This window comes from Scyliorhinus torazame, chromosome 4 (genome assembly GCF_047496885.1).
Source record: "Scyliorhinus torazame isolate Kashiwa2021f chromosome 4, sScyTor2.1, whole genome shotgun sequence".
In the NCBI taxonomy this organism is placed as follows: domain Eukaryota; kingdom Metazoa; phylum Chordata; class Chondrichthyes; order Carcharhiniformes; family Scyliorhinidae; genus Scyliorhinus; species Scyliorhinus torazame.
The window spans coordinates 311,318,538-311,341,744 of NC_092710.1; the positions used below are offsets into that span (position 1 = coordinate 311,318,538).

Sequence of the window (23,207 nt, forward strand, 5' to 3'; positions counted from 1 at the left end):
ACCACAGGAATCAGACCCTAACCACAGGAATCAGACCCTAACCACAGGACTCAGACCCCAACCGCAGGAATCAGACCCCAATCACAGGAATCAGACCCCAACCACAGGAATCAGACCCCAACCACAGGAATCAGACCCCAACCACAGGAATCAAACCCCAATCACAGGAATCAAACCCCAACCACAGGAATCAATCCCCAACCACAGGAATCAGACCCCAACCACAGGAATCAGACCCCAACCACAGGAATCAAACCCCAACCACAGGAATCAAACCCCAACCACAGGAATCAGACCCCAACCACAGGAATCAGACCCCAACCACAGGAATCAGGCCCCAACCACAGGAATCAGACCCCAACCACAGGAATCAAACCCCAACCACAGGGATCAGACCCCAACCACAGGAATCAGACCCCAGCCAGAGGAATCAGACCCCAACCACAGGAATCAGACCCCAACCACAGGAATCAAACTTCAACCACAGGAATCAGACCCCAACCACAGGAATCAGACGCCAACCACAGGAATCAGACCCCAACCACAGGAATCAAACCCCAACCACAGGAATCAAACCCCAACCACAGGGGTCAGACCCCAATCACAGGAATCAGACCCCAAGCACAGGAATCAGACCCCAACCACAGCAATCAGACCCCAATCACAGGAATCTGATGCCCAAACACAGGTATCAGACCCTAACCACAGGAATCTGACCCCAATAACAGGAATCAGGCCCTAACCACAGGAATCAGATCCCAATCACAGGAATCTGACGCCCAAACACTGGAATCAAACCCCAACCACAGGACTCAGACCCCAATCACAGGTATCAGACCCCAAGCACAAGAATCTGACGCCCAAAAACAGGAATCAGACCCCAACCACAGGAATCAGACCCCAATCACAGAAATAAGACCCCAACCACAGAAATCAGGCCCCAACCACAGGAATCAGACCTCAACCACAGGAATCAGACCCCAACCACAGGAATCAGACCCCAAGCACAGGAATCAGACCCCAAGCACAGGAATCAGAACCCTACCATAGGAATCAGACCCCAATCACAGGAATCAGACCCTGACCACAGGAATCAGACCCCAATCACAGCAATCTGACGCCCAAACACAGGTAACAGACCCCAATCACAGCAATCTGACGCCCAAACACATGTATTAGACCCCAACCACACGACTCTGACCCCAATCACAGGAATCAGACCCCAAGCACAGGAATCTGACGCCCAAAAACAGGAATCAGACCCCAACCACAGGAATCAGACCCCAATCACAGAAATAAGACCCCAACCACAGGAATCAGGCCCCAACCACAGGAATCAGACCTCAACCACAGGAATCAGACCCCAACCACAGGAATCAGACCCCAAGCACAGGAATCAGACCCCAAGCACAGGAATCAGAACCCTACCATAGGAATCAGACCCCAATCACAGGAATCAGACCCTAACCACAGGAATCAGACCCCAATAACAGCAATCTGTCGCCCAAACACAGGTAACAGACCCCAATCACAGCAATCTGACGCCCAAACACAGGTATTAGACCCCAACCACACGACTCTGACCCCAATCACAGGAATCAGACCCCAATCACAGGAATCAGACCCTAACCACAGGAATCAGACCCCAATCACAGGAATCTGATGCCCAAACACAGGAATCAGACCCCAATCACAGGACTCAGACCCCAATTACAGGAATCAGACCCCAATCACAGGAATCAGACCCCAATCACAGGAATCAGACCCCAATCACAGGAATCAGACCCCAATCACAGGAATCAGACCCTAACCACAGGAATCAGACCCCAATCACAGGAATCTGATGCCCAAACACAGGAATCAGACCCCAATCACAGTACTCAGACCCCAATTACAGGAATCAGACCCCAATCACAGGAATCAGACCCCAATCACAGGAATCAAACCTCAACCACAGGAATTGACCCCAACCACAGGAATCAGATGCCGACTCCAGCATTTGCTAACTAAGGGCTGAAATCCGATGGTTAGCTTCATTGACTCCTTGTTTGCACCTTAGCAACTCTGTTACTGGTCTAGATAACCAGACCAACACTGCAGAGGAATTATATTAAATCCTATCAGGGTAGATGGGGGGAATTAAGTTCAATGAATGAATAGATATGGAGTAAAATACTAGTCGCAGTGATAATGATCATGGAGCCACTCAATTGGTGTAAAAACTCATCTGGTTCAGTTGGTCTTTCAAGGAAAGAAATCTGCAGTCCTTACCTGATCTGGCCTACTTGTGATTCTAGATACGCAGCAATGTGGTTGACTCCACATACCGCCCTTGGAAACATCCTAGCAAGCCACTTGGAAAGGACAATTAGGGACAGGCAATAAATGCTGGACTTGTCAACAGCGCTCACATTCCAAAGATAATCTTATTTTGAAAACAAGTAACTGTCCTGTATAAAGTTGTGATAAAAATCGCCAGCTTACCAAGAAACACCAGGCTGTTGAACTTCGAGGCCACCCAAGGAAGTAGCATATCAGCAACAGCAAAGTTAACACAAAGAGGAGTAGGGACACAAATATCACCCAGCCTTGGCTAAATTGATCAAAAACGTTAATAGATGCCACAAGAATCCAGACTAACGCACCAAACACCTATAGGAAAAATAGCAGATTATTACTTTGTCCTTGTAAAAATCAATCGCTTCCCGAACAAAATTATTATTTTTTTAAAAAATAAACTTAGAGTATCCAATTAATTTATTCCAATTAAGTGAGAATTTAGCGTGGCCTATCCACCTAACCTGCACATCTTTGGGTTGTGGGGGTGAAACCCACGCAAACACGGGGAGAATGTGCAAACTCCACATGGACACCCAAACAAAATTATAAACAGCTCCCCCAACCCCTCCTCCTCAGTCACTGTTTTGTCACTGCCTCAAGGGGCATACAACTAGGGTACAAATAGTTTTGTCTACATGGATCACACTTGCCAGGTTGGATGATCCTCTAACCAGCAAAGGTAGGTGTTCAGCTACTTCCGCCATTGCTGCAGCCATTGGGACAATTGGGCATTATGATAAACTCAACATTGGGTGCACTGGACATTGTGATAAACTGGACATTATGATAAACTGGACATTGGGTGCACTGGACATTATGATAAAATAGACATTTGGTGCACTGGACATTATCATAAGTCACACATTGGGTGCACTGGACATTACGATAAACTGGACATTGAGTGCACTGGACATTATGATAAATCACACATTGGTGCACTGGACATTATGATAAACTGGACATTGAGTGCACTGGACATTGTGATAAACTGGACAGTGAGTGCACTGGACATTATGATAAACTCGACATTGGGTGCACTGGACATTATGATAAACTCGACATTGGGTGCACTGGACATTATGATAAACTAGACATTGAGTGCACTGGACATTATGATAAACTCGACATTGGGTGCACTGGACATTATGATAAACTGGACATTGGGTGCACTGGAAATTATGATAAATCACACATTGGTGCACTGGACATTATGATAAACTGGACATTGAGTGCACTGGACATTGTGATAAACTGGACAGTGAGTGCACTGGACATTATGATAAACTCGACATTGGGTGCACTGGACATTATGATAAATCACACATTGGTGCACTGGACATTATGATAAACTGGACATTGAGTGCACTGGACATTGTGATAAACTGGACAGTGAGTGCACTGGACATTATGATAAACTCGACATTGGGTGCACTGGACATTATGATAAATCACACATTGGTGCACTGGACATTATGATAAACTGGACATTGAGTGCACTGGACATTGTGATAAACTGGACAGTGAGTGCACTGGACATTATGATAAACTCAACATTTGGTGCACTGGACATTATGATAAACTGGACATTGAGTGCACTGGACATGATGATAAATCACACATTGGTGCACTGGACATTATGATTAACTGGACATTGAGTGCACTGGACATTTGGTGCACTGGACATTATGGTAAATCACTCATTGGGTGCACTGGACATTATGATAAATCATACATTGGGTGCACTGGACATTATGATAAATCATACATTGGGTGCACTGGACATTATGATAAACTCGACATTGAGTGCACTGGACATTGTGATAAACCATACATTGGGTGCACTGGACATTATGATAAATCACACATTGACGCACTGGGCATTATGATAAACAGGACATTGAGTGCACTGGACATTATCATAAACTGGACATTGGGTGCACTGGACATTATGATAAATTACACATTGGTGCACTGGACATTATGATAAATCACACATTGAGTGCACTGGACATTATGATAAATCACACAATGAGTGCACTGGACATTATGATAAACTCGACATTGGGTGCACTGGACATTGTGATAAACTGGACATTGAGTGCACTGGACATTATGATAAACTGGACATTGGGTGCACTGGACATTATGATAAATTACACATTGGTGCACTGGACATTATGATAAATCACACATTGAGTGCACTGGACATTATGATAAATCACACAATGAGTGCACTGGACATTATGATAAACTCGACATTGGGTGCACTGGACATTGTGATAAACTGGACATTGAGTGCACTGGACATTATGATAAACTGGACATTGGGTGCACTGGACATTATGATAAACTGGACATTGGGTGCACTGGACATTGTGATAAACAGGACATTGAGTGCACTGGACATTATGATAAACTGGACATTGGGTGCACTGGACATTATGATAAACTGGACTTTGGGTGCATTGGACATTGTGATAAACAGGACATTGAGTGCACTGGACATTATGATAAACTGGACATTGGGTGCACTGGACATTATGATAAACTCAACATTGGGTGCACTGGACATTATGATAAATCACACATTGGTGCAGTGGACATTATGATAAACTGGACATTGAGTGCACTGGACATTGTGATAAATCACACATTGATGCACTGGACATTATGATAAACTGGACATTGAGTGCACTGGACATTATGATAAACTGGACAAGGGGTGCACTGGACATTGTGATAAACTCGACATTGGGTGCACTGGACATTATGATAAACTGGACATTGGGTGCACCGGATATTATGATAAACTGGACATTGGGTGCACGGACATTGTAATAAACTGGACATTGAGTGCACTGGACATTATGATAAATCACACATTGGTGCACTGGACATTATGATAAACTGGACATTGGTGCACTGGACATTATGATAAATCACACATTGGTGCACTGGACATTATGATAAATCACACATTGGTGCACTGGACATTATGATAAATCACACATTGGTGCACTGGACATTATGATAAATCACACATTGGTGCACTGGACATTATGATAAACTCGACATTGGGTGCACTGGACATTGTGATAAACTGGACATTGAGTGCACTGGACATTATGATAAACTAGACATTGGGTGCACTGGACATTGTGATAAACAGGACATTGAGTGCACTGGACATTATGATAAACTCGACATTGGGTGCACTGGACATTATGATAAATCACACATTGGCGCAGTGGACATTATGATAAACTGGACATTGGGTGCACTGGACATTATGATAAACTCGACATTGGGTGCACTGGACATTATGATAAATCACACATTGGCGCAGTGGACATTATGATAAACTGGACATTGAGTGCACTGGACATTGTGATAAATCACACATTGATGCACTGGACATTATGATAAACTGGACATTGGGTGCACTGGACATTGTGATAAACTCGACATTGTGTGCACTCGACATTGTGATAAACTCGACATTGGGTGCACTGGACATTATGATAAATTCGACACTGGGTCTTGACTCTTGATTAAGAAGGGGTGTGAAAGGTTATCGGGATAGGCAAGAATGTGGAGTTGAGGTTACAATCAGATCAGCCGTGATCTTACTGAATGGTGGAGCTGGCCTGAGGGATCGAGTGGCCTACTCCTGCTCCTAATTCACATGTTTGTGCTGTTGCACAAGTGAGATATTTGGACCTTGTGTCCAGAAATGGGATTGAAGGTGTAGCAGGCAGGACTTCCGGTTGCGGCGATGCGGAGCTAAGCCGCACGTTTCGGCAGCTCCCACGACAACGGACTTTCGGACTCTCCAGAGGAGCCCCAACGGAACTTTTTTTGAATTGATCCCGTGTGGGAAGGTGCAGTAAGGTCCCCTCTTACGATATATGGACAAGATCAGCGGTGGAGCGGCAAAAAAAGAGGCTCTGGAGCAACGACAAAATCGAGGGGGAAAAAGCAAGATGGCGGAGGGCGAGCAGCATGGGGGCCGGACCAGCAGGAGTTCCTTAAGCGCTGTGTGGAGGAGCTGAAAAAGGAGGTGCTGGCGCCAATGCTGTTGGCGATCGAGGGGCTGAAGGAGACCCAGAAGACCCAGGCGGTGGAGCTTCGTGAGGTGAAAGATAAAATGAATGACAACGAGGACGAGATCCTGGGCCTGGCGGTAAAAATGGAGGTGCACGAGGCGGTGCACAGGAGGTGGGCTGAGAGAATTGAGGTCCTGGAGAACAGGTCGAGGAGGAAGAACCTCCGGATTCTGGCTCTTCCCGAAGGAGTGGCGGGAGCTGATGCCGGGGCGTATGTGAGTACGATGCTCCATTCGCTGATGGGAGCGGAGGCCTGTCCGACCCCCCTGGAGCTGGAAGGGGCTCACCGGGTCCTGGCGAGGAGACCCAAGGCTGATGAGCCGCCAAGGGCGATAGTGGCAAGGTTCCATCACTTCGCGGACAAATAAAGTGTGCTGAGATGGGCCAAGAAGGTGCGGAGCAGTAGATGGGAGAACGCGGTGATCCGAGTATACCAGGATTGGAGCGTGGAGGTGGCAAAGAGGAGAGCTGGCTTCAACCGGGCCAAGGCGGTGCTGCATAAAAAAAGAGTCAGGCTCGGCATGCTGCAGCCTGCACGACATGTGGGGCACGTATCAGGACCGACACCACTATTTTTAAACGCCAGAAGAGGCTTGGACCTTTATTCAGACGGAAAAACTGGACTTGAACTGAGGGGATGTGGTTGTGGGGGGAGATGTTGTTGTATATGGGGTTGTAAATATCGTGGGATGATGGATGGGGATGTGGTTAGAGTTCTGGTTAAAATTCCTAAAATTTCCTTTTTTCTCTTCTGTAGACGAGATGATGATGATGGGGAATGTGGGCGTCGGTGCTGGAGGGAGGTGAGACTCGGGGATGAGGGAACTGGGATGATGGCCGCAACAGGAGCTGCGCCACAGGGGGCGGGGCTGGTTCAGGAAAGCGCGGTCTTTTTCCCGCGCCAAAAGGGGGGGGGGGGGATGGAGGAAGGTAAGGAGGACAAGAGACTCCCACACGGGGGAGATCAACGGGAAGGCGGGGGAAGCCAGGGTCAGCAGAAGTCAGCTGACTCACGGAGGTAATATGGGGGGAGCAAAAGAGCTAGATGTGGATCTAGCGGGGGGGAGGGAAGGGAGGGAGAGGGGGGGATTCGAGGGTTGCTGCTGCACTGTCCGAGGGGGAACTGAAAATGGAAGTGGTCGTGGCGGGGGTTCCCCGCCTGGGGGACTGGAGGGTGCGGGTGGCGCGAGCACGGGACTGGCCTAAGATAGGAGATGGCTAGTCGGCGGGGGGGGGGGGGGTAACCCCCAATCCGGCTGATCACGTGGAATGTGAGAGGCCTAAATGGGCCGGTTAAGAGGGCCCGAGTGTTCGTGCACCTAAAGGGACTGAATGCAGACGTGGTCATGCTTCAGGAGACACATCTGAAGGTGGCAGATCAGGTCAGGTTAAGGAAGGGATGGGTAGGACAGGTGTTCCATTCGGGGCTGGATGCGAAGAATAGAGGGGTGGCAATACTAGTGGGAAAGCGGGTGTCGTTTGAGGCCAAGAACATAGTAGCGGACAATGGATGCCGATACGTGATGGTGAGCGGTAGGTTGCAGGGGACGGAGGTGGTACTGGTGAATGTATACGCCCCGAACTGGGACGACGCTGGATTCATGAAATGGATGTTGGGGCGTATTCCAGACCTGGAGGTAGGGAGCTTGATAATGGGTGGGGATTTTAACACGGTGCTGGACCCAGCATTAGATCGCTCCAGATCTAGGACGGGGAAAAGGCCGGCTGCGGCCAAGGTGCTTAGGGGGTTTATGGATCAGATGGGGGGAGTAGATCCGTGGAGATTTGCCAGGCCTTTGGCCAGAGAATTTTCTTTTTTCTCCCACGTACATAAGGCCTACTCCCGGATAGATTTTTTTGTTCTGGGTAGGGCATTGATCCCAAAAGTGGAGGGAATGGAGTATTCGGCCATAGCCATTTCAGGCCATGTGCATTGGGTGGAGTTAGAGCTGGGGGAGGAGAGGGACCAACGCCCGTTGTGGAGGTTGGATGTGGGACTGCTGGCAGACGAGGAAGTGTGCGGGAGGGTGCAGGGGTGTATTGAAAGGTATCTGGAGGCCAACGACAACGGGGAGGTACAGGTGGGAGTAGTATGGGAGGCGCTGAAGGTGGTGGTCAGGAGAGAGTTAATCTCCATGAGGGCTCATAGGGTGAAGAGAGAGGGCAGGGAAAGGGAGAGGTTCGTGGGGGAGATTTTAAGGGTGGACAGGAGCTATGCAGAGGCTCCTGATGAGGGACTACTCAGGGAGAGACGAAGTCTCCAGACGGAGTTCGACCTGTTGACCACAGGGAAGGCAGAGGCACAGTGGAGGAAGGCACAGGGGGCGCTATATGAATATGGGGAGAAGGTGAGCCGGATGCTGGCACATCAGCTCCGTAAGAGGATGGCAGCGAGGGAAATAGGCGGAGTCAAAGATGGCATGGGAACTACGCTGCGGAGTGCAGGGAAAGTGAATGAGGCTTTTAAGGCCTTTTACGAGGAACTGTGTAGGTCCCAGCCCCCAGGGGGAAAAGAGGGGATGCGGCGATTCTTGGACCAATTGAGGTTCCCAAGGGTGGCGGAGCAAGAGGTGGCTGGTTTGGGGTGCCCCCAATTGGGGTGGAGGAGCTGGGTAAAGGACTGGGGAGCATGCAGGCAGGGAAAGCCCCGGGGCCGGATGGGTTCCCGGTGGAGCTTTATAGGAAGTATGTAGACCTGTTAGCCCTGTTGCTGGTAAGGACCCTCAATGAAGCAAAGTCGGAGGCGATGATCTCTTTGATCTTGAAGCGGGATAAGGACCAACTGCAATGTGGGTCGTATAGACCGATCTCGCTCCTTAATGTAGATGCTAAGTTGCTGGCAAAAATGTTGGCCATGAGGATTGAGGACTGTGTCCCGGGGGTGAGTCACGAGGACCAGACGGGATTCGTAAAGGGTAGGCAGTTAAATACTAATGTGCGAAGGCTCCTAAATGTGATACTGATGCCATCGGTGGAGGGAGAAGCGGAGATAGTGACAGCCATTGACGCGGAGAAGGCCTCTGATCGGGTAGAGTGGGAGTATCTCTGGGAAGTGTTGAGGAGGTTTGGGTTCGGGGGAGGGTTTATTAGTTGGGTTAAGCTCCTGTATAAAGCCCCGGTGGCGAGTGTGGTCACGAACCGGCGGAGGTCGGAGTATTTCCGGCTGTATCGAGGGACGAGGCAGGAGTGCCCCCTGTCCCCTCTGCTGTTTGCATTAGCAATTGAACCTTTGGCCATGGCGTTAAGGGAGTCGGGGAAATGGAAGGGAGTGGTTCGAGGGGGAGAGGAACATCGAGTGTCGCTGTACGCAGACGACCTGTTGCTGTATGTGACGGATCCAGTGGAGGGGATGGTTGAGGTAATGCAGATCCTACGGGAGTTTGGAGACTTTTCGGGCTATAAGCTCAATGTGGGGAAGAGTGAGCTCTTTGTGATCCATCCGGGGGACCAGGGAAGAGGGATAGACGACCTACCGTTGAGGAGGGCGGAAAGGAGTTTTCGATATTTGGGGATTCAGGTAGCTAGGAGTTGGGGGGCACTGCACAAACTTAATTTGACGCGGTTGGAACAGATTGAGGAGGATTTTAAAAGGTGGGACATGTTGCCACTCTCGCTGGCGGGCAGGGTACAGTCGATTAAAATGGTGGTCCTCCCGAGAGTTCTTTTTGTATTCCAATGCCTCCCAATTGTGATTACTAAGGCATTCTTTAAGAGGGTAAGCAGGAGCATTATGGGATTTGTGTGGGCGAGCAAGACCCCGCGGGTAAGGAGGGGGTTCTTGGAGCGTAGCAGAGATAGAGGAGGGTTGGCGTTGCCGAATTTGGGTGGTTACTATTGGGCAGCCAACGTGGCAATGATCCGTAAGTGGGTGATGGAGGGAGAGGGGGCGGCGTGGAAGAGGTTGGAGATGGCATCCTGCAAAGGAACGAGCCTAGGGGCGTTGGTGACGGCACCGCTGCCGCTTTCGCCGACAAGGTACACCACGAGCCCGGTGGTGGCAGCAACGCTAAAGATCTGGGGGCAGTGGAGACGGCACAGGGGTGCGACAGGAGCCTCGGTGTGGTCCCCGACCAGAGACAACCATCGGTTTGTCCCAGGAAGGATGGACGGGGGATTTCAGAGCTGGCATCGGGCAGGGATTAGAAGACTAGGGGACCTGTTCATTGACAGGACGTTTGCAAGCTTAGGGGCGCTGGAGGAGAAGTTTGGGCTACCCCCGGGAAACGCTTTCAGTTACATGCAAGTGAGGGCGCTTGTGAGGCGGCAGGCGAGGGAATTTCCGCTACTCCCGGCACAGGGGATTCAAGATAGGGTGATTTCGGGCATATGGGTCGGAGAGGGCAAGGTGTCGGCAATATACCAGGAGATGAAAGAAGAGGGGGAGGCTTTGGTAGAGGAGCTGAAGGGTAAATGGGAGGAGGAGTTGGGGGAGGAGATGGAGGAGGGGCTATGGGCTGATGCCCTAAGTAGGGTTAATTCCTCTTCCTCGTGTGCCAGGCTTAGCCTGATACAAATTTAAGGTGGTTCATCGAGCGCATATGACGGGGGCAAGGCTGAGTAGGTTCTTTGGGGTGGAGGACAGATGTGGGAGGTGCTCAGGAAGTCCAGCGAACCATGTCCATATGTTTTGGTCATGCCCGGCATTGGAGGGGTTCTGGAGGGGAGTGGCAGGAACAGTATCTAAGGTGGTGAAAGTCCGGGTCAAGCCAAGCTGGGGGCTAGCACTATTTGGAGTAGTGGACGAGCCGGGAGTGCAGCAGGCGAAAGAGGCCGGCATTCTGGCCTTTGCGTCCCTAGTAGCCCGGCGAAGGATCTTGCTAATGTGGAAGGAGGTGAAGCCCCCCAGCCTGGAGGCCTGGATAAATGATATGGCAGGGTTTATCAAGTTGGAAAGGATAAAGTTTGCCTTGAGAGGATCTGCGCAGGGGTTCTACAGGCAGTGGCAACCGTTTCTAGACCATCTCGCGGAGCGTTAGATGAAGGTCGGACAGCAGCAACAGCAACCCAGGGGGGGAGGGGGGGAGGGGGGACATCGTTCGTGGGGGGGAGGGGAGGGAGGGGAGGGATGGGGGGTTCCTCTGGGGGGCATTTGAGCAAGAAAACACATGAATGATCCAGAAACTGACACGTACGGGAAGATTCCAATGTACAAAGTTCTGTATTTTATTGACCTGCCATGTTCATGTCTTGCCACGCAAGTTCTTTTTCTTTTCTTTGTTATGGGGGGTGGGGGGGGGGGGGGTGGGGGGGGGGGGGTTGTTTGTAAGGTGGAAAATATTGTTAAAAATTCTTAATAAAAACATATTTTCAAAAAAGAAGGTGTAGCGGGCAATTTATGGGTTAAACAGACTAAGGGGGGAAAAAGGTGCTGGTATGGAGTCAGAGGGATTCGTCCACTCTTTGCCGAGATTTGCCCCAGATCCATTGTCCTTTGGGACACTCCTGGCTGGCCAGCCATTAGCCCATTACAGAATCTGATAGCCTCTTTGTCTGTCAATAGGAGGTTTGTTTTTAAAAAATAAATTTAGAGTATCCAATTATTTTTTTTTCTAATTAAGGGACAATTCAGCATGGCCAATTCACCTAACCTGCACATCTTTGGGTTGTGGGGGCGAAACCCAAGCAGACACAGGGAGAGTGGGGAAACTCCACAGGGACAGTCACCCAGAGCCGGGATCGAACCTGGGACCTCGGCGCCGTGAGGCAACAGGGCTAACCCACTGAGCCACTGTACTGCCCTGTGAAGCAACTGTGCTAACCACCGTGCTACCATGCTGCCCATAAAAAAAAACTTTGTTTGAGGGGCTGGGTGGCGCTTAGAGAGAGAGAGAGAAAGAATCCTGTTTTGAACAGATAAATGAGAAGGCTTTGGAAATCGCCCGAGAGAAGTCATGAAAGTTGCCACCGAGGCAAGCTTTGGAAAAGGTTTATGAAAGAATTTCCCAAACAAAAGAAATTGCTTTGTAAATGCCTGCCTGCCTGTGTAAGTGGAACGAGAGTAGCATGTTCATGTAAAGTGCTGTTTAATGGGAACGAGTGTGTTAAGGTTAAGAAATTACCTACAATCTGTTACTGTTGGGTTGAAGTTTAAAAGTTTAAATATTGTTTTATTTTCTTTTGTTTGAATAAAGTTTGTTTATCAAATAACCAAACCCTATTTGTTATATTATCACTCCTGGAACGAACCGATCTTCCCGCAACGTCTTAAAAACTTGAAAAAGTTGCAGTTCTGGTTCAATCTCTTAGCCACCGTTGCGGGCTGACCAGATGTCCATAACAGTACGTGGAAGCCTGCTGGATGAGCAGGTGTCTGCCCTGATGGTGGCAGCAGTGAGCACAGCTGATTTTAACAGCAGTGTCACATTTACGGCCAGCATTCGAAAATCAAACAACCCGAGGAATCGGCCTGCGTCACTCAGCTATGTCACGGGGCAAGGGTGGAGGAGTGGTTGGGTGAAGAAAGTAAAGAACACTAGCAATTATATAATGCCTCAAAGGCGTCAGGGTGTCCAAAGTTCTTCACAACTAATAAATTACTGATGAAATGTTGGCGTTGTTGCAATGTAGGAAACTTGGCAGTCAATTCGCACAAGCAAAAATTCACAAACCGCAACGATACAATGAGCAGATGATTTGGTTTAATGCTGGTTGGGGGATAAATATTGTTCAGGCCACCAGTGAGACTCCCCTGTTCTTCTTCGAATTGTGTGAAAGAATCTTTTACATCTCAGTTTCAGCCCGAATTTAGAGCAGAGCCTATGCCTAACCAGTCCTAATTCACAGCAAGTCCTACTCGCCTCTCACCCCTGTGCTCACGTTACACCAATGCCTAGATTATGAAATTCTCATTCTGTGTTCAAATACCTCCATGAACACAGACTGTCACTGTATCCTCCTTCAACCCCAAAACACTGAGATCTCTGTTTTTAATCAAACTCTGAACTTTGCACTCTTATACAACCCCCTTTTCCCCAATATTAGCAACTGTGCCTTCAGCATGTCTAAACGCAAAGCCCAACCTAAATTCCCAACCTAAATCTTTGCCTCTTCACCTCTCCCTCCTTGAAGCCCCCCTCTTGACCGAGCAATCTTCCTAATACCTCCTCATTTTCCTGGTGTCAGCTGGTGTCTGATTGTATAGTAAAGCGCCTTGGGGAGCTTTAGTACAGGTAAAGGTGCTGAAGAAATTCACACTTTGGGGGCGATTTGCCAGCCGCATGCTGCTGGAATCGGGGCGGAATGTGGCTCGTAAATCCCAGGGAAGGCTCTCCCGGGATTCCCGCCGGTCGTTATGCCTCGTGAGATACAATGAGATCTCGAGACATCGCGATCTGGATCCTGCCCACAATGGGCAGGGTTCTGACTTGCATCGCTGAAAGAACTTAAAAGCTCACTTAGCTATGCTGCCATTGATTCTAATGGCCGCCCAGCATCTATCAGCCTCGCCGATGAGACCCCAGCCGGGCACCATTCAGCACTGGTCCCATGAAACGGGGACCAAGCCAAACGGCACTTGGGGGGTCTCCCAGACGATTAGAGGCCCCAGGTTGGTCGGCCTCTGGGTAGACTGGAAACCTGGCACAGCTGCTGCCACCCTGAAACACCGGCAGCACCACCCTGGCATGGCCGTTGTAGCCAGGTGACATTGCCAGGCTGGCAGGGCCACTGTCAAGGTGCCAGGATGGCAGTGCCAAGGCGCCACGCTGGCATTTTGCCTGAGATTTGGCCCAGGGGTGCCCTGCCGGTATGTGGTGAGGTGCGGGGGCTTGAGGACCCACTAATGGTGAGTTAGGGCATTGGGTGGAGGGGGTGGGGGGCGAGTGGTGGTCCGGGGTTACATCAAGGGTTGAGAGATTAATGGCAGCCCGATCTCATCCTGCATTGGGAGGAGCTCCTCAGTGCAGGATATGCGACTAAGTGCAGGGGGGGGTGCTAAAATAAAAGAGTGCCGTTCGATAGCTTGTAGATAGCTACAAGTGCCGGGAATGACCCTTCGGATCCCGCCGAGAACGACACTTTCTTTTGTTAAATCACATTTGTTATTTTTTTAAAATAAATGTTTTATTAAAGTTTTTCCAAAGAGCGTTTTTACATAGCAAAAATAGAAATACAGATAATAAATAATAACAACCAACATATCCCAAAGCTTACAGTGAAACTACTTACACGACAGAAAAGTTTTCCCCTTTTTTTTAAACAGAACAAGGTGGGTTTAAAATCCGAGACATCACCCTCGCAAACCCCTGCCAGAATTCTTTAAGCGCCGGGCATGCCCAAAACATGTGGGCATGGTTTGCCGGATTCCCTGCACATCTCGGGCACCTATCCTCCACCCCAAAAAACTTACTCATTCTTGCCGCCGTTATGTGCACCCGATGCACCACCTTAAACTGAATTAAGCTGAGCCTGGCACATGATGAGGAGGAGTTCACCCTGCCCAGGGCATCGGCCCGCAGGCCCTCATCCAGCTCCTCACCCAGCTCCTCCTCCCACTTGCCCTTCAACTCCTTCACTGAGGCTTCCTCCACCTCCTGCATCTCCTGATATATGTCCCACACCTTCCCCTCCCCTACCCAGATGCCAGACACCACCCTGTCCTGGATCCTACGCGGGGGCAGCAGTGGGAATGTCCACAGCTGTTTTCTAAGAAAGTCCCAAACCTGGAGGTACCTGAACGCATTCCCCGGGGGTAGGCCGACCTTCTCCTCCAGCGCCTGCATGCTAGGGAAAGTCCCGTCTATAAACAGGTTCCCCATCCTCCTAATACCTGCCCTATACCAGCCTTGGTATGCCCCATCCAACCTACCCGGAGCAAATCTGCGGTTATTCCGTATCGGGGTCCACACCGAAGGCCCCTCCTCCTGCCTGTGTCTCCTCCACTGCCCCCAGGTCCTCAGTGCTGCCGTCACCACCAGACTTGTGGTGTATCGCGCCAGCGAGAACGGCAGCGGAGCCGTAACAAGTGCCCCTAGACTGGTGCCTCTACACGCCGCCGCCTCCAACCGCCCCCACGCCGCCCCGTCCTCCAACAATCCTCCCCCCCCAGCCACACTCCAAGAATACCCTCTGACTCGCGGGGTTTTATTCGCCCACACAAATCGCGTCACAATCCTATTCACCCACTTGAAAAAGGACTTGGGGATGAAAATGGGGAGGCACTGAAATACGAAGAGGAACCTGGGGAGAACCGTCATCTTCACAGTCTGCACCCGTCCCGCCTGGGAAAGCGGGAGCATATCCCACCTTTTAAACTCTCCCTCCATCTGCTCCACTAGCCGGGTTAAGTTGAGCCTGTGCAGGGCATCCCAGTTCCTGGCCACTTGTATCCCCAAGTACCGAAAGCTCCTCTCCACTATCCTGAGCGGGAGCTTCCTCAGTCTCTCCTCCTGGCCCCTACCGTGGACCACGGACAGCTCACTCTTCCCCACGTTCAACTTATACCCAGAGAACCTCCCAAAGTCCCCCAGGATCCGCATGACCTCCCCAATCCCCTCTAACGGGTCCGAAATATACAACAGCAGGTCATCCGCGTAGAGGGAGACCCGGTGCTCCTCCCCTCCGCGCACCAGCCCCCTCCAATCCCCCGAAGTCCTGAGCGCAATGGCCAACAGCTCAATTGCCAGGGCAAACAGCAACGGGGACAGGGGACACCTCCGTCTCGTCCCCCGATGCAGCCTGAAATACTCTGACCTTAGCCGGTTTGTGGACACATTCGCTACAGGGGCCTGATACAGCAGCTTGACCCACCCAAAAATCCCTCCCCAAATCCAAACCTGCCTAACGCCACCCACAAATACTCCCACTCCACCCTGTCAAAGGCCTTCTCCGTGTCCATTGTAGCCACCACTTCCGCATCCCCCCCCTCCGAGGGCATCATGATAATATTCAGGAGCCTCCTCACATTCGCATTCAGCTGCCTGCCCTTAACAAAACCCGTCTGGTCCTCCCCAATCACTCCCGGGACCCAGTCCTCTATTCTGGTGGCCAGAATTTTTGCCAACAGCTTGGCATCCACGTTCAGGAGCGATATCGGCCTGTAGGACCCACACTGAAGCGGATCCTTCTCCTTCTTCAGGATCAGCGAGATCAATGCCTGCGACATTGTCGGGGGGAGGGTCCCTTTCTCTTTTGCCTCATTGAAGGTTCTCATCAGGAGAGGGCTCAGCAGCTCCGAGAACGTCTTATAAAATTCTACGGGGAAGCCGACCGGGCCCGGGGCCATGCCGACCAGCCCCCTGACTACCTCCTCCAACCCAATCGGGGCCCCCAGTCCCTGCACCCGCTCTGCTTCCACCCTTGGGAACCTCAACCGGTCCATGAACCGCCTCATCCCTTCCCCCTCCCCGGGGGGTTCCGACTCGTATAACCTTCCATAGAACTCCCTGAAGACTTCATTGACCCTCTCTGGGCTCAGCACCATGTTGCCTTCCCTATCCCACACTCCCCCAATCTCTCTGGCCGCCTCCCTCCTGCGCAGCTGGTGCGCCAGCATCTTACTTGCCTTCTCCCCATACTCCTAAACTGCCCCCTTTGCTTTCCTCAGCTGCGCCTCCGCCTTCCCAGTGGACAGCAGGTCAAACTCCGCCTGTAATTTCCAGCGCTCGCTCAACAGCCCCCCCTCTGGGGCCTCCGCGTATCTCGTATCTACCCTGAGTATCTCTCCCACCAGTCTCTCCCTCTCCTTCTCTCTATGGGACCTAATGGAGATTAACTCTCCCCTAATGACCACCTTCAGAGCCTCCCAAACCACTGCCACCGTCACTTCTCCTGTGTCATTCGCTCCCACATAATTCTCAATACTCCTCCTTATCCGCCCGCACACCTCTTCGTCCGCCAGCAGCCCCAGTCGCCAGAGAGGGCGCTGACCCTGTTCCGCCCCCAGTCGCAGGTCCACCCAGTGCGGGGCATGGTCCGAGACCGCAATGGCCGAGTATTCTACCCCCTCCACCCTCGCGATTAACGCCCTACTCAACACAAAGAAGTCTATTCGCGAATAGACTCTATGGACATGGGTGAAAAAGGAAAACTCCTTTGGCCACGTAAACCTCCAGGGGTCCACTCCTCATCTGGCCCATGAACTCCCACAAGGACCTGGCCGCCACCGTCCTCTTTCCCATTCTGGACTTGGAACGATCCAAGCTCGGATCCAGGACCGTATTAAAGTCCCCTCCCATATTCAGGTGACTTATCTCCAAGTCCGGGATCCTACCCAACACCCGCCTCATAAAGTCCGCATCGTCCCAGTTCGGAGCATATACATTCACTAATGCCACCCGGGCCCCCTGCAGCTTGCCACTCACCATTATGTACCTGCCCCCCTTATCCGCCACGATGCTCCCCACCTCAAATGCCACTCGTTTACTGACCAAAATAGCCACTCCTCTGATCTTTGAGTCTAACCCCGAGTGAAACACCTGTCCCACCCACCCTTTCCTCAGCCTCGTCTGGTCCGCGAGCTTTAAGTCCGTCTCTTGCAACATGGCCACGTCCGCCTTCAACCCCTTTAAATGTGAGAATACACGGGACCGCTTGACCGTCCCATTCAGGCCCCTCACGTTCCACATGATCAGCTTGGTCGGATGGGGTAACCACCGCCCCATCCCGCCGACTAGCCATCTCCCTTTTTCGGCCAACCGCGTGCCCCCGCCTCCCTCCTCCAGCTCTCCCCCCGGTGGCCCCCTCGCCCGACTCTCCATCCATACCCCTCACCTGGCTCCCCTTCAGTCAGCAAAGCAGTACCCCTTCCTCCCCCCCCAAAAAAAACCCGCAGCCTCCCCCCTTCCCCTGCCAAGCATCCGCTTAGCTCTGGTTTTCCCCCCCATTGTGCTTCTGTGAGTCAGCTCACCCATGCTGACCCCGGCCGCTCCCGCCTCTATATACCAACCCTTAACTTGTTGGCTCCTTCGGCCCCCCGCCTCCCCCCCTCGCCCGCAGGGTAGAGGGGCAAGAGCCATCTGGGACCTCCCCGTGTGCCAGACAGCCCATCCCGGGCGTTTCCCACCCCCTAGCACCGAACACCTGGAAAACAAAACACATGGAAAACAAAACACATGGAAAACAAGGAAAACAAACAACAAAACCCCCAACCAAACTCGGGCAGACATGCCCATAAACTTATGCTTTACCCGCCGTCCTCCCCTCAATCCCTCCCCACCCGCACATTTCACCCCCATACAACTGTCCCTTAGTTCAGGTCCAGCTTCTCCTGCCTGATGAACGACCACGCCTCGTCTGGAGTATCAAAATAGTGGTGCCTGTCCTGGTATGCTACCCACAGTCTCGCCGGGTGCAGGAGCCCAAACTTCACCCCTTTACCGTGGAGGACCGCCTTCGCCCGGTTAAAACCTGCACGCCTCCTCGCCAGCTCAGCTCCCAGGTCTTGGTGAATTCGGATCTCGCCATTCTTCTGCTTACTGCTCCGCTCTTTCTTCGCCCACCGCAGGACTCGCTCCCGGTCGGCCAAGCGCTGAAACCGTATCACCATCGCCCTCGGTGGCTCGTTTACCCTCGGCTTTCTGGCGAGAACTCTGTGCGCTCCATCCAGCTCCAAGGGCCGCGAGAAGGCCCCCGCACCCATCAGCGTCCCCAACATTGTGGCCACGTACGTGCTCGCGTCCGCCCCCTCCACTCCTTCAGGAAGGCCCAGGATCCGCAGATTGTGGCTCTGAGATCTGCACTTAAGGTCATCCAGCCTCTCCTGCCATCTCTTATGGAGCGCCTCGTGCGCCTCCACTTTCACCGCCAGGTCCAGGACCTCGTCCTCGTTCTCCGCCACCTTCCTCCTCACCTCCTTGATCTCCTTCTCCTGCGCCTTCTGGGTCACCACAATTCTCTCCATGGAGGCCAGCATCTCCGTTTTCAGCTCCATGAAGCAGTTTTTCAGGAGCTCCTGCTGTTCTCTGGCCCACTGGGCCCACACCTCCCGACCCTCTCCGGCCGCCATTTTGTCCTCCCGGACCTTCTCAACCTTCTTCCCCGGGGTCGCGCGTCTGCCGGCTCTGCTCCTGATCCTCTCCATCCACCAGCGGGGGGTGGGGGGTGGGGGGGGGGGGGGGGGGGTGGCTCTGTTCCCACGCCGGTCCCTCCTGTTAACAGCCGCCGCCCCTCCTTTTAGCGGCCCGAAACACCGATCCCGGCGGGAGCTGCCGTTCACGTGACCTAGCAGGTCATGGCCGCTACCGGAAGTAAATCACATTTGTTATTGTTGATGTATCATACATTCATGTCTCTCAACCCACCCACCCCATTGGCCAGACTCCCAACACCCTCTGGGTGAAAAAGCTGTTTCTCACATCCCCTCTAAACCTACAGCCCCTTACCCCAAATCTATGTCCCCTGGTCTATCCCTCCATCAAGGGGAAAGGTTCCTTCCTGTCTACTTTTTCTGCTGTCTGGTGGTGATTTAACCTGAGGATCACCAAACCTCAGGTGAGGGGCAAGGTTAAGAAGGCCGGAGCCTTCATGAATAACCTCAGCTGGTACGGGAATTGAACCCAAATTTCTGGCCTTTGCATCACAAACTAACTGTCTAGCCAAGTGAGCTAAACCGGCCATAATTGTATACTTAGAAAAATACCTGATGGGCTAAATGGCCTGCTACCACCGCTTGAGCTGTTCGTTGGTTTAGATTACCCCAAAATAATTTTTAAAAACACCAGTACCCAGCTCACTTTGTCCAGAATTAATGGTCAACCTTTAGATCCAAGGCATTTCATAAAACAATTACAGTGTGCAGTGATCGCTGTGAGGGTAGTTCCCGCAATAGATCCTCACACTGCTGCTTGTGGGAGCTTTCGGAGCACAAACTAGCTGCCGTGTTTCCGACATTACAACTTCATAAAATACTTTGTTAGCTCAAAGCACTTTGAGACGTCTGGTGGTTGTGGAAAGCACCATGTAAAAGCAAGTCGTTCAATTTTTATTATCCTTCTCAATCCTTGTGACTAAAGAAAACAATGACTTGGACATCGTCCAAATAAACCAACAGCATTTCGATCCTATGGCAGCAATAGGTGCTTGTACAGTTGGATAAGATGTGCATTGATTGGAATTAATTAGTCAGCACGGGTAAGCTCTTTATTTTCAATACGATATGGCCTTTTGTTTGCAATTTGTACAGTGACTTCAAGGCAGTTGATTTAAACTGAGGGATTTTTTTTTCTCCTTTACAAACAAAATTAAGACTGTTCGCAATCTGGCAGCAGGATTTTTTGATGGCGGGACTTCTCGCCACCTGAACAGTCGGTGGGGAAGATCTCCCCCCCTCACCCCCAATACTGGCTGCCTCACAGCCATTTAATATTCAGTGGGGTTAATTGGCTCCGGGTGAGATTTTCTCTCCCATCAGCAGAGGAAGTCCCACTTCAGAGACCTCCTGGATGGCTGGCAGCTCTGTAGTTCCGGCAGTGCCAGGTTCTTTTTTAAAATAAATTTAGAGTACCCAATTCATTTTTTTCCAATTAAGGGGCAATTTAGCGCGGCCAATCCACCTACCCTGCACGTCTTTGGGCTGTGGGGGCGAGATCCACGCAAACACGGGGAGAATGTGCAAACTCCACACGGGCAGTGACTCAGAGCCAGGATCGAACCTGGGACCTCGGCGCCGTGGGGCAGCAACGCCCCGCCCTTGAACAATCTTTAAATTATTCCAAAGGGAACAAAACAATGGCAAAATACAGATGCAACTGGAGTGTAAACTGGGGGTGGGAGGTGGGGTTGGGGGGGGACAGGAAAATCACTTTGGTTAAAAAAAGTAGTAAATTATGATGAAAGGTTTGTGAAAACTAACAGCAAATAACTCGAAATGCTTAACTCGACGAGGAAATCAAAGAACCGACTTTGTGAAAACAAACAGCAAACAACTCGATATCCAGTGCAGTATGGGGAACTCAACTGACCGGGAGCTGCTCACTGTGTCCTGATTTTGATTTTTGCAAATCTGCTCTCTCTATGTTGGGGGCTGGTTTGAGAGGTTGGAGCAGGAACAAGAGGTGGGGTGGAGGATTAAAGCGGACGAGGATGAGATGGGGCTGGCCTCCAAAGGGCACAGGGGATCCCAAAGTCGGTACCCCTCCCTACCCTTGTCCAATCTCAGTTTGTGCAACTAGAAATGACAGATTCCTGCTTGGTGTGGGCCTCCCCTGACTTTGAAAAGTGACAGCGGGATGAGGCATTTATGTGGCCAATTTGGCCACTTAACGGTCTCAATAGGTCTGGGGGGGGGGGGGTGGGGGGGGCTGAAGACATGACGGTGGCGGGCAATTAGATGGTGGGCAGAATGTGCATTCTGTGAGGCCTGCCCCGCCTTCAAACCCGCAGGTGTAGAACCGTGAAACTCTACCCCTGGTGTTATATCGCACCAAAGACCAGTTTCCAATCACATATACGTGACATCATGAAGACTGAATATATTCCTGCCTCAGCTCTCCCACTGCTGAAACCTTCATTTATTGTCTCAATAGACTTGACTATTCCAATGCACCCTAAGTCGGCCTCCCACATTCTAACCTCTGCAAACCTGAAGCCATCCAAATGCCCTACAGCCCATGTTGTAATCCCCAGGAAGTTCCATTCACCCATCACTGCATTGGCACCCTGCTAAGAATGGCAGTGATTTTTTAAAAAAATTTAAGTACCAATTCTTTTTTCCCCAATTAAGGGGCAATTTAGCGTGGGCAATCCATCTATCCTGCTAAGCTTTGGGTTGTGAGGGTGAGATCCAGGCAGACATGGGGAGAATGTGCAAACTCCACACAGACAGTGGCCCGACGCCAGGATCGAACCCGGGTCCACGGCGCAGCGAGACAGCGGTGCTAACCACTGCGCCACTTGCCCAAGGCAGCGATTTTTAAACTCCCATCCACGTTTGCACACTCCCCTGCCGCCTGGCCCCTCCCTGTCTCTCCAATCTCCTCCAGCCCCACAACTTTCCCATTTGCTAACTCTGATCTTGATGAGCCTCTCAATTTTGATTGCTCCACTATTGGTCGTCTTGCCTTCAGCCGCCAAGGCCCTTAGTTGAGGATCCCCTCCCTACACCTTTCTTCTCTTCCCTCTTTTAAGACACTCCCAAAAACCCACCTCCTTTCCCAAGATTTTGAGTCTCTATCCTAACGTCTTCTTATCATAGCTCGTTATCAAATTCTGCTTCATTTTGCTCTTGCTTGATGTTGGGGCACTGTGTCCTTCCTGGTTTGAGGAAGAAGCAAATGACACTAAAGCTGAGCATCGGTTCCACAGAGCATTCTATTACACAACGGCAAGGCAAAGCAAGAGCTCTCTGGCAATTCTTTCACATGAACCATCTTACTCACAAGCTCAGGTAGCATTAGGGCATCTGGGATGTTGGTCAGTAATTTGGTCCCTCCAGGTATTACACAATCTGATGGAGGGTCAGCATTGCTGGTCTCCGGGGATTCCATCGTCTTATTCCGCCCGTCCGAAGGAAAGCTGCTGTCAATTCTCAGGGCTTTCGTATCGTTTGCAGCAAGCAGTGATCATTGCGCTGGTAAATGAGCAATGCTTTGGACACACCTCTTTCCATGATTTTGCTTGAAAAACTGGTTTTGGTTGTCATACCTGGCACTCCTAAAAAAAAATGACACTCTCTTGCATTGTTTCAATGTACATTCTCTGGAGTGACCAAGACGTAAAGAAATCTAGAACGATTCGCTTAGACTTAAGTGCCAAAAGCTTAATTATAACTATACATGTCTCGGGGTGGGGGGGGGGGGGGGGGGGGTGAATGGCTGCATTCTTTAA

The 23,207-nt window shown here is 51.2% G+C and overlaps 1 protein-coding gene across 1 annotated transcript in view; it reads right to left on the reverse strand.

Moving 5' to 3' along the window:
- LOC140411064 (myelin and lymphocyte protein-like) overlaps positions 1-23,002 on the reverse strand; it is a 45,212-nt gene extending 22,210 nt beyond the window's left edge. The window contains exons 1-2 of the mRNA XM_072500065.1: positions 22,760-23,002; positions 2,485-2,652 (exon numbers count right to left, since the gene is read on the reverse strand). Coding sequence (XP_072356166.1) covers positions 2,485-2,652; positions 22,760-22,867 — 276 coding nt within the window. The 5' untranslated portion in view covers positions 22,868-23,002. The remainder of the gene's footprint in view (positions 1-2,484; positions 2,653-22,759) is intronic.
- Between the last annotated feature and the right edge of the window lie 205 nt (positions 23,003-23,207).